Source organism: Mauremys mutica, chromosome 1 (assembly GCF_020497125.1).
Source record: "Mauremys mutica isolate MM-2020 ecotype Southern chromosome 1, ASM2049712v1, whole genome shotgun sequence".
Lineage (NCBI taxonomy): Eukaryota > Metazoa > Chordata > Testudines > Geoemydidae > Mauremys > Mauremys mutica.
In genome coordinates, this window is record NC_059072.1 from 374,613,926 (window position 1) to 374,626,366 (window position 12,441).

Genomic DNA, 12,441 nt, shown 5'->3' on the forward strand with positions numbered 1-12,441 from the left:
TGATATAAAAAAATTGTCTCTAATACATTCCAAGAACTTGTTGGATAATCTGTGCCCTCCTGTGTTATTTTCCCAACAGATGTCTGGGTAGTTGAAGTCCATGATCACTACCAAGTCCTGCGCTTTGGATGATTTTGTTAGTTGTTTAAAAAAAGCCTCATCCACCTCTTCTTCCTGGTTTGGTGGTCTGTAATAGACCCTTACCATGACTTCACCCTTGGTTTTTACTCCTTTTATCCTTATCCAGAGAATTTCAACAAGTCTGTCTCATATTTCTATCTCAACCTCAGTCCAAGTGTGTACATTTTTAATATATAAGGCAACACCTCCTCCCTTTTTTCCCTGCGTGTCCTTCCTGAGCAAGATATACCAATATTCCAGTCATGTGTATTATCCCACCAAGTCTCCGTGATGCCAACTATGTTATGGTTATGTTTATTTACTGGCATTTTGAGTTCTTCCTGCTTATTCCCCATACTTCTCGCATTAGTATACAGACATCTAAGATACTGATTTGATTGAGCTGCAGTCTCTGCGATACCGCCACCTTTAAAATGAGCTAGTGACCCAGCCAGGAGGTGATGAAAGCTCTGGTTTCTGGGTTCAGACCTCAGAGGAACCAATCGAGCTTCCTAGTGAAGGGAAAATAGAAGAAGCAATTTTTTTTGTCACTGATCCTTCTTTGTAAGTATTGAAAATCTGTAATTCATGCTGTTTTGATTGGTTACACAGGTCGCATATTCTTTATGGTCTCAGATTGGATGGCTTAAGATTTTTTTGTTTGTGAAGGGGATAAGTTTTCAGGCCATACATCCCCTTTTCCCACTTTTGCTGGCAGACCTGCATGGTTGAAGAGATCTGTCAGTCAAGGAGAGAACACTGCCTTATCACCACAGTCTCTCTCTGAATTTCCCTCCCAGAATTATAACAGTCATTTAGTCAGTAAGGGAAGACCCTATTCCCAAAGCCTGGTTGCTAAATGTCGCAGTTGTACTAGGCCTAGCAAAAAGTTCTGCGCCCTGAGGTGAAGGCAGCATAGAGAGGCTGCTCTGACATTGTTCTGCCACTAAGGAAGAGCTTAATTCAGAAATAACTTTCATGGTTGTATCCCAGGAAATGTTATGGCTCTGCAGAGTGGAGGCATTTTCTGGCAGTATCAAGCTCTATATCATTGTGGAACTACCTGCAGTCTGATGTGGAAATGCACAGCATATAGTTCACTTAAATTGATGTCTTTATACTCCTAAGAAAGAAACCTTGGTGGTAGGGTGAATGGAGCTCATTCCTACATTAAAGACACCAGGTCGGTCCAGTTTTCAAAAGTGGATGTGAATCTGGACATACAGTATCTGGACACATGAATCACCACTTACACGTGTAAATTCCTGTAAGTGCTGACCTGAGTGTCTAAACGTGGCATTTGGACATGGTATTAAAGTGCCCACATATGGAGAATGGGCTCCCTTTTCCCCCCTCTCACTTAAAACGGAACTTAACATAGACTCTTCAATGATCACTACATTAAAAGTCTGTCCAAAAATCCTGCTGTAGATTAGCTGAAACCAGGATGTCTGTCTCATTTAAACTAGAGCTAGAAACCAACCAAGCCCTGATGTGAACATCCCTGAACTTTGGAGAATCCATCTCCAAATCTGAATGAAACTCTGGGTCCGATCCCAAACCTTAAATCATGCAAATAGTCTTTACTTATGCAAGTAGTTCCATAGACTGCAATGGGATTGCTCACATGAGTAATGAAATATTAACCTCCTGGGTAAGGGTCTTTCCAGGATCAGGCTGTGTGTGGATTGGGCTCATTGCTAATTTATACACAGCATCTGAAGACTAATTATCCCATTTTTCATTAATGATAATTAAGGCTGACCAAGAAATTAAGCATTTCACATTCTCTTGTAGTTTCTGCTCTCTGCAAAAAGTGCCTGTTGTGTACACTGGCTCTGGGGGACATATGCTTATTGCTGACTTACCAAAGAATTCTCTTTCCTGAGTGGAAGGATAATGAAAGAAGCAGAAATTTGACAGTGGGAGCACAGGGAAGTGATTGGGCAGACAGCTGTCCAGACAGAATTCTAGTGGGGAGGAGGGGAGGTTCAGAAATACAACAGCAAATTCACAAGACACAAAATACAGAAATGTTTTCCTGTCTGAAAGGGCTCTGCACAGAATCTGTTGTGGCTTTTCTAGAGAAACTGTGGGGTGGATCTGTAGCTGTTTAATTCTTTGAGGTCAAACGTGGGTGCTTAAAGTCAGACACTTAAATCCATATTTAGAAACGTGGTGGGCCTGATTTTTGAAGTCTGAATGCCTCCGTTTCTAACTGGAGTCATGGGACCTTTGCATTCTCAGTTCCTCTGACATGCAGGCCCATCCGGTCATTAACATGGCCTGATTTTCAAAGACACCGAGTGCCCACAACTCCCACAGAAGCCAATGGGAGTGGCACCTCTAAAGGTCAGGCCTCCTTAGCGAGATGTCTAAATATGGATTCAGGTATTTAACTTTAGGCCACTATGTTTGAAATTCTTGACGTCTGCACTCAAACTCCTTGAACTCTTGGCTTGTCCATTCCTACTGATGTCAATGGGAGCGTCCCAGGAATCTAGAGGTGCTTCTGGGTGAATGGAAGTGATAGAGTATCAATTATTAGTAAGCTTACTGCTGTTTCATCATCCACAACCAAAGCTAAGGGAGGCTGACACAGCTGTTAGCATAATCATTGCGATGCACACTCTTTCCCAGGTGCCTCAGAAGGCATCGGACCTAATCCTGCCCTTGCAGGTGCCAGAGGCTGGGGGCAAAGAGGTGGAATGATGCTTGCAGAGCAGTAGGTCCTAGAGCATTCCAGATAGCACACAGCAGGAGATGACTCAGGAATGCTGGCAGGAGATGCACATAAGGATGTGTTTACTGTTCCTTTAGGGCTAAACTGTGGAGGCCTGTGTATTGGGCAGAGCCACCAACAGTGCGATTCAGGACTCAGGGGTCACAATCTGCTTCCTGATTTCTCCCTTGCTCTGGTGGGGAGGAACATGCCCCGCACCAACCCTTTATGTGGCACAGAATACATCCCCTGGCATGGCTGTCTGGTACATTGTGGGGCAGAGTCAAAGCTCAACCCACACTTTATGTGGGAGAGGGTAGCAGCTTGCCAGAGGCTGCTCTTCACCCCCTAACTCCCCTGCATGTGCATGCCAAACAGGCCACAGTCTGCGCCATAAAGAGGAGGCTGTATTCTCACTTAGTGGCTATTCTAAACTCTATGATGTTAACATAGGGACCTGGCTGTCCTCTCAAGCCAGTGGAGCCTTGGTGTGCTGTCTAGGGTGACAGTCAGTCCCTTAGTTTAGTGCTAGTTGAAGTTAGCACTAGCTGAAATCCTGTCTGTTTCTGCAAGGGACAGATGAAGCTCCCTATGACTTCTTTCTCTGCTAGTAGCACGAGGCAGGATTTTGTCCTGTTTGATACTGATATAATACAGTGTGCAGCACCTTACTGGCAAGTTGTCCCATCTGTTTAGCTGGGACTGTTCGAGGAGTAAGACAGTGCTCATTTGTGAATAAGGAGGGTATATTTTGGTTCAGCAGAAAAGAACTGAAAATAGATCAGCCTCCGCCAAAGATGCAAGAGGATTTTTATAGTGATGGGTATTGCATTCCAAGGCAAGAGATGAACATTTTAGAAGATGCTTGGAAGTCTCAGCACCCTTATCCTATGGCAAAGGTGCTGTAGACATGCTAGATAGGTAGAGGAACAGGCAGAATCTCTGTAAAAAAATGGAAGAAAAGATTTGTTCTTTGCATTCACCTGATGTACAAAACAAAAGGTCAGGGTTTCTTCTCTAATTCAGCTAAAACCTAATCAGCTGTACTCAGACTTCTCATAGCTTAGCTTTATAGGCACCTCTTCAGACACCTTCTCCATTCATACACAACAGAGATTTGAACACATTCTTGTCATGAACAACACACATAAATAAGGAAGGGACAGAAAATTTAGAACTCATTAAAATTGTGGCTTCTAGATATAAGATCTCATCCAATGAGCATTGAAGACAGTGGAAAAACTTCTGTTGGCTTAAGTGGTAGTATGAATTGAAATTTAAAAAAAATCATGATATTCAAAAAAGTTCCGGTAAAGTCAAAGCTTACAATATATTATCTAATTTTTTCAAAATCACAAATCCCCACAGGTTCTACCATCGCTAAAGGAAATGCCCAGCCTACCCATATTTAAGCTATAGCAGATTTTTAAAAAAACCACTTTGGTTTAGATTCATCCTTGGTGTAAATTCATTGGTTCTAGGAACAAATGTGACCCATGATCTGTACCATATTTAGTAGGTTTTTCTTTCAGGGAAGCTCAAGATGAATAGTTCTCTCTGGAGGGTGTAAGTTTTGAAATGTCTTACCTGTATGGAGACACTGCTATAAGAACCACCTATGACACCTGCAATGAGTAATGGAATGTTTTCTTGAATGGCGTAAGATCCATCGGGGCACATATACTCCGCTTCGTCCACTTTCGTCAAAGATGCCCTGACAAACTCCAGAGACTGTTCTAAAGCGTATGTATCCCTTGAACATGTGTCCAAAATATGAACTCCAAGCTTAATTCCTGGGAGCAAGTAATTGTCTCTGTTGATTTCATCAATGGCAAACAACATAGCCTCCAAGCGCTGGATGCCTCGGTCTTCATTGATTCTCCCACATTCTTCCGTCCCGGTGCCTTTTTCATTAATTGGGAATAAACCACCTAAGACTAAGTCTCCTTCGATCTTAATTTCCTTTCTTAAAAAGTTATGGTCACTTAGGGAAAGGAAAACTCCTTTGGAGAGCAAAGCAAGGGCAAGCACCTGCAGCCTGGTGAACATCTTCATTGGTCCTGTTTTGGCAGCTTTAAGAAGCATGGGCAGAAGTAGACATGCCCCTTAGTCCTCTTGACCCATTGCCAAATGTGAAGTGCTGTCCCACAAGCAAGGGAAGAACAAGCCACCAAGACTTTCCATCAAGCCCCTAAATAGACAAAAGGAATTAGAAAAGGCAAAAGGAGACATCAGTTATTATGTTCTTTTCATCAATAAAACATTCAGAGCGGTGTGAAAAGGACATGGGTTGGGAAAATAGAAAGCTCTGGCGATGAGAAATAAGATCGGCTTACATGCGCATTGTGCCTTTCATCCCAAAGGGTCCATAATTGCTTCACAAGCTGAACAAATTTTACACAGCAACTACGCACAAAGTTCCACAGAAACACAACCAACTCTGGGGTGAAACGAGCCAAATGTGTAATGTTGCTGAGTGCTGTTAAGCAACAAGTTAGGACAGGAGATGAAGAATAAATACAGCAGATTCCCCCCATATCTAGCTCTCTCTCACGCTCATGTCTAAATGCTCTTCTGCTGTCTCCCCTACTCTGAGAGTCGTAGTGCCCTCATGTTTCCTTCCACCCTCCATCTAGGCTGCAGCTCCCTCTGTGTATCACTGCACTTGTCAACCTCCCCTAGGTTTTATCTTCCCTTCCTAGTTAAAGCTATCTCCACCCACTGGATCCCACTTGCCCCTCCCATTGCTACCACCTGGGCCTGCAGGTGCTGGGTAATTAGTTGTTGCTCTGCTCAGCACAGGACCTTCTCTTCCTAAGTGCCAGGCTGAACTCCAGCTGCCCCAGCCTCCATGGGATAGGGGAGGTACACCCCTACCACCTTCTGCCTGGCTTGAGGGAGGGAGACATTGTGGGAGGGAAGCTCTGGATCCCCTTCCTGGGCTGGGCAAGATAAACAAAGGTTGAGAGAAAGGAAATATTATCAACCCAATTTTAAAGATGGGCGGGGGGAACGGAGGCTCAGGGAGATTAAATAACTTGCCCAAGGACATGCAGTGAGTCTGTGGCGGAGCTGGAAACTGAACCAGATCTTGCGAATCATGGTCTAGTGCCTTAAACACTTGATCATTTGTCTTTAAAGTTAAAAACCTTGCCAGCAAATAACTCAAGGAAAAGGTAAAAGCAAAGAAGATGAGCTAGAACAGAAAGGATACGCATATTGAAGTTTGCCCGAGGCAGAAAAATGCCTAGGGCTAAACTTACTCACTTTAATGTTAATCATAGTTCAGTGCATGGGTCAGGGGAAAACAGACATCCAAGCATGTATATATTTGGGCTGATTCTGCTCCCATTGAAGTCAATGGATATTTTGCTATTGATTGCAAGGGGAGCAGGATCAAACCTTTAGATCTGACCATGTTATGCTACAACAGTCTCATGACTATATGTATTTGCCTGTAAACTCCTTGATAGTGTCTCTTTACAGCATGAATTAATGTGGCCACCTTGAACTCCAAGTCCTTAAAAAATCAACTATGGTAATATTTAAGTAGAGCACTTTAATATTTCATTACTGTACTTACCTTTTCCTTAAAGCAAAATTTATTATGATTAGGCTTGCAGGGCTATGTATAATTTAGAAACACTTAGCATTATTTAAAACAGAGTGCTAAGAAATTTAAAGAAGAGACAATTAAAATTTAACACTGAAAGATGGATGAACACTCTTATTCCGATGCAGCTGTTTATCCTGGGGGAGTTTCTATATTGCTCTATCAGATTCTGGCAAAGGACAGAATTTTATTTATATTTACTCGAGCATCTTTATATCATAAGTCGGTAGCAAGCCAGCTACACAGTTAAACATACTTCTTTATAGCCATATTGATGTGTATATAGCCTGAACCACAGCCCATTTCAGCAGAGTTCTCCATTCTCAGATAAGCGATATGTCAGCTGCAAACAAACAGTTTCACCCTTCACCATAGGCAATCAGCCATATGGTTTTTTAACCAATGCAGGAACAGAACCTCTCAGGTTAACATCCACTCTGGGGAAAGCTGGTAGGAATAACAAAATAAATATATTCACAAATAATTCAACATCAAATTCAGTCAAACAAATTATTTGCCAGATATTATTCAACCATTTTCAGAGTGCTTCAGATAATGAAAAATATTTGTTTGCAAATAATTTATTGGACAAAATTGTCCGATAAATTATTGGCATCTTATCATTCAATCAGATCTGCTTCCATAGTTCATGGTAGTAAACTGTCCTCTGGACTATAATGTGCTTTGAGATTTCCTAAGTATTATCTATTCTGTGCGTTTGTATGGCCTATATCATCCTGGTATCCTAAGGCCTCAACAAACATTTAATGTATTTATCTCCACAACAGGTCCATGAAGATTGTTATCCCCATTCTATAGGTGGGGAAATTGAGGCACAGAGGTTTTCAATGGCTCACGACCCCTGCTGGGGGCTAGATTTGAAAAGCGCTTAGCTCCCATTTTTGCACCTACATAAAAAACAGATTTTCAAAAGAACTCTGCACTCTGCAGCTCCCACAGTAACACTTATGGGCAAGTTTTCAAAAGAGCTCCATACCCAAAAACTGAACACTTCTGAAAATCTAGCTATTTATTTAGGTAACTAAATGAGAGCTGAGCTAGGCTGCTGAGACTACTGCTTATCATGCAGGTGAATTTTTTTTCTTGTACTCCTGCATCTGTTTGTATCCATTTGTTGTCTCTTGTCTTATACTTCACTTTCAAGTTCTTTGGGGTGGGGACTATCTTGTGTCCTGTGTTTGTACAGAGCCCAGTGCAATATACCAATAATAATGAATGACTCATCCAAGATTACTGTGGGACAGCTCAGACTCCAACCCAGATCTTTTGAGCTCTCTGCCAGTCCCATAGCCAGGCAGCCAGCCACCCTTCCTTCCCATACCTGCCTTCTCCTTTTGCTTGAGGTTTTTATGGGGTGATATCAAAAGTAGTTTGTCACAACAGCACTCCAGGGCTGTCAGGAACAAGTAACTTCCCCTCAGAAATGTCTAGTTAGAGACAACCCTGTGTTCTAAATCCCATAGACAACCTACACAAGACCCTATGCGTCAATGCTGTGTATACAGGGACATGGGCAGGCCTTCTGTCTTGGGTTAAATTTCATCCGGAATGAGCAATCCTGCAAAGTGAGTCAGCTTTATTCCAGCCATTCATGTTCATTTCTTTGGCTACCAGCTTTTTCAAGTGAGAAACATGGCAGGGGCAAGGGTTGGCATTTTCCATGGGCATCGGGCAGTGGGTGTGGAAGGGAGAGAGATGGGGGTAGGCCCACTCCTCATGCTCCTCTGTCAAGCCACCTCACTTCTCTGGCACTCTACATGTTGAGCAGCCCTGGTCCAAAGGATTTCTGTTGAGAGAAGGATGGGGGTGCTCCCAGGGAGGTCTGTGAGGAGACAGAGGGTTGACAACATGTGACACACTAAGGTTCCTGATGCACACAGGCTAGCTAGCCCCACTCAGCAGGCCAGTGGCTCACTCAGGTCTCCAAGCTGCATCGGAGCCCATAACCAGGGCAAAATTCAGTATTTTGTAAAACGGACAGGAACACAGGAGCAGATTCCTGGTTCCCAGGAAAACATGATCACTGTCTCTCAGTTGTTCAGTCTCTTAGCTTTTCAATATTAACCAGGAACATAATCTTCAGTAAAAAAAAAAATTGGCTTCCTTTTGCAGGCACAGCTCTTCTCTGATCCTGCAAACCGGCCAACCTCGCTTCCAAACCTCTGCCTCCTCATTGCTCCTGGAGCCCGGTGTGGCTTTAGCTTCTTTTTGTGTCACCGCACTGCCCTCAAGAACAGGTGCGGCAGGCATATCAGTCTGGGAAGGGGAGGGGCAGCTTGTCAAAAAATGTTCCCTGTCAAAAGGGGGATGCTCACAGGAGCAAATGTTTTCCCTTTGGCTATGTGATTAGTAAAAGAACAAGCCTTAAGCAGCAATGTAGATTCAGGTGGCTAGATGTTCAGGTGGGGAGTCCTGCCCAGAGTGCTGGCTGTGAAGAAGAAAAGTTGGTTTGAAGCCGTTAGCAAAGATGAGATAGGATTTTAATTTTCCTCTTGCACATCTCCATTGACAGACACCTCTGATGTGCTGGCTTGGTTTGGGGTATGTTAGCTCTGCAATATACATAAGTCACTCTTGGTAGTGTTACATGTAAAAGAACGTGGGTCATATTCTTTCCCTTCCCTGCAGTTGGAATAGCACCCACTAACTCTGAGCTGAATTGTGCCACATGCTTCCAGAAGTGATATCATCATTCTGCCCAAATCCATGCTGGCTGACATTAAAACACTTTTTTGAGATGGTGCATTTGAATATCGTTTCAAATGGGAATGGCTATCCGTCAAACATTTATACTGTGATAGCATTTAACTACCCAAGTGAGGTCAGGGCCCATTATGACAGGCATTATCCAAACATGTAATTAGAAACAGTCTCTATCCCAAAGAGATTACAATCTAAATAGACAAAGTGAGGAGAAACATAGGCAAAGAGAAAATAAGGGATTTGTCCGAGGTCACAAAGCAAGTCAGTGTCAGAGCCAGGAAGAGAATCATGATCTCCCAACTCCCAGTCTAGTGTCTCCAATACGAGATTACTCATCAGCTTCTAGTTTTTCTGGGGCATTTTTGGTGCATCTCTTGCAGTAAGGCCTTTTTTTAGAAAGCTAGATTCATGGTGAAAATTAACTTGGCCCCTCTGTTAGAACTGACTCAATCCAAATACTGAAATGAGAAACCAGATAAAATAGATATAGGCTCCCAATCAATGCCCAGCCCCTGTGTTTTCAATCAGTCCCAAGGAAATTCTTATTCTTCCTGAGTTAGTTTTTGCTCAGGTCTTTCCACGTGGCTCAGCACCTTGGGCGGTGGTTTCAGTTATTTCAGCTATATATATACTCAACAAAGGAGCTTAGTTGCTTATTCCATTTAGCCTGAATGAATGGTAGCCAGCATAGCCATTAGCTTCAGTGCGGTCTGTGATTGCCTCCAGCATAACAATACCACCACTTGGCAATGACAATCTGTCTAACAATTATGTAGTTTCAAATCTTCCGTTTTTGGTTAAGATTCTAGCGAAGGTTCTAGTGAGAACTCTCTGAGCACCTAGGTGCCTCGGGTCTCCTTGAGTCTTGTCAATCTGGCCACACACCTGGGTACTGGACTGTAACCGCACTAGCGGCATTAGCAGGTGATCTCCTCCTGGGAATGGATGAAAGTCAAGTGCCCATGCTGTGGTTGTTAATTCTATCAACTGTCTCCAATACCATTAATCTATGAGAGTACCTCCACTTTGGAACCTCCCCAGATCAGAAGTAGCCTGAATTTGTTGATCTTCATGGCATTCTGCACAGCTCATCTTTTTACCGACACTTTTGGAACAACAAAAGCTGATGTTTGCAGTGGAGAAGGTTAGCGCTTGGGTTTGATTTTACTGTGCTTGGTTACTTTTTGGCACACGGGTGAAGAGCAGCTGCTGACTTTGATGGTATTATTAATTACTGGCAAAGGTAACTAAGGGATGGTCTGCTAGGCAAATTACTGTGCAGCAAGCCAGGGTGTGCACCTATAATGCACCGGCTTGCTGCTGCTACAGTGCAGTGAAATCCAAGCGCAGTCTGGCGTATTCCTTAATTCTCACCCCGGTTTGCCATGCACTAAGTTGCCGTGTAGACAAACCATAAGATAGGTGCCTTTTTCTCCTGAAGTACATTTCTAAACAAAATTCGATTTTTTCCTTGAAATTTGATGTGTCTAAAGACCGACTCACAAGAGCTGACGTGGTTAAATGCTACACTATACCCTCCTTGCAAACGATGGACTACCAACACGCTAGCACTGCTAATCCAAGACACTCGGCTCATTTGTGTTGGCTCTGCCAGAACTTGACCTTAATGCTTGATGAGAGCTATGCTGCAGGATAAGGTACCTCACTTCGCTGGAAGTGAGTGATGGACAGGCCTGAGTCTCCTGACTGGTTATAATTAGAGATCCAGTCACCTTTTGTCAAAGTCTTTTCACAGAGACACAAGCATTAGAGTGACAGATATATGCCAGGTACACAAATTACTCATATACTGATAGTGGCTGCCTGAAATCTGATAGCTCAGACCTGGATGGAATAGAAAAGGGAAAATTGCCGATAGATGACAAGGTAAAGGAAACAAAATTGCATTTTCTCCATAGTTATGGCTGAAGCTAACGTTCCATGAAACACTAGAGTTTGACACATAACTTAGCTGAAACTAAACCAAACTGCCAGAAATTTCACATACTGAAGCATAGGCCTTCGAATTTTTCTGGAAAGACAGAAGTAAATTGTATAAAGCATACGTGAGATATGGGGAGTCAAAATAGAAGGTGTTTTCACGTGTAGAAAATTTTGCTAACTTATTTGGCCAGTTATCCAGTATCTCAAAGTCAGTCGAGCTAAAAATTGTGTTTGAGTTCTGTTTGCCTCATTGAGGACTGGTGCTTTTGATGTCCTTGGGGACTCATGGGGGGTAAATTATACAGTTATTAAAATAAGTCTATTGCCAAAATCCAGCAAAGCACATAAACATGTGAATAGTCCCATTGATTTTAATGCAACTACTCATGCTTAAAGTTAAGCATGTTCTTAAGTGTGCAATTTTCATAAGCATCTATGGGCGTGTTTACACAGGGATATTCAGGAAAGTTATTCTGAATTAACTAAAGGTGTGAATTTATAGTGGATTAGGTAAACTGCATTAAACCCATTGGACAGTTTTATTCAGAATTAAAATGGACTTAATTTAGCTTAATTCACTTTGGAAGTGAATTGAGCTAAATCGAATCACATCCACTTTAATTCTGAATAAACGCATCCACACAGAAGTTTAACACAGTTGAACTAAAGCTACCTCACTCGGGTGTGAATAGTCCACACCCCTAAGTGACATAGCTAAGATGACCTAACCCTTGGTGTAGACAATGTTAGGTTGACAGAGATACTGCCTCTCGGGAGATGGCATGTCTACACTGAAGTGGTACAGTGCTTCAGCTGCACTGCTGTAGCGTTTCAAGTGTAGACAAGCCATAATCCACTTCAAAAATTAATTTGAATTGACTTTCCTGAGTGTCCCCATGTAGACAAGACCTTAGTAATTTAGGAGCACAAGTTCCATTATTTTAGTACCAGATTTCCAAAAGAGTACTGCATTCACAACTGGGGACAAATTTTCAAAGGCTTGCTGGCCTCTGCTGAAAATCTGATTCCAGTTACGGCTGTTGAGCACTTGGAAATCTGGGCCTGTGCTCTTTTGAAATCTGATCCTAAATCACCCTGAGTGGTTTGCTGGATTGGTACCAATTTGTGTGTATTAGAAACTAGAGCTGGTTGGGGAAAAAAGGAAAAGACATTTCCATGAAAACTTTCCACATTTTGAAGTTCTTTTAATTTGGAAAAGGATTTTTTTTTGCTAAACATTGTCTTTAAAACATTTTGAAATTTCATTTTTCCCCATTTCCTCCTCTCCCCTTTTCTCTTGTTTATCCAGAAAATGCAA

At 42.5% G+C, this 12,441-nt stretch overlaps 1 protein-coding gene across 1 annotated transcript in view; it reads right to left on the minus strand.

Annotated features, from left to right (window-relative positions):
- The window catches only part of LOC123375178 (metabotropic glutamate receptor 3-like), a 151,934-nt gene that overhangs the window by 56,048 nt on the left and 83,445 nt on the right, over positions 1–12,441 (minus strand). The window contains exon 2 of the mRNA XM_045025906.1: positions 4,430–5,033. Within this exon, the coding sequence (XP_044881841.1) occupies positions 4,430–4,927 (498 nt within the window). The 5' untranslated portion in view covers positions 4,928–5,033. The remainder of the gene's footprint in view (positions 1–4,429; positions 5,034–12,441) is intronic.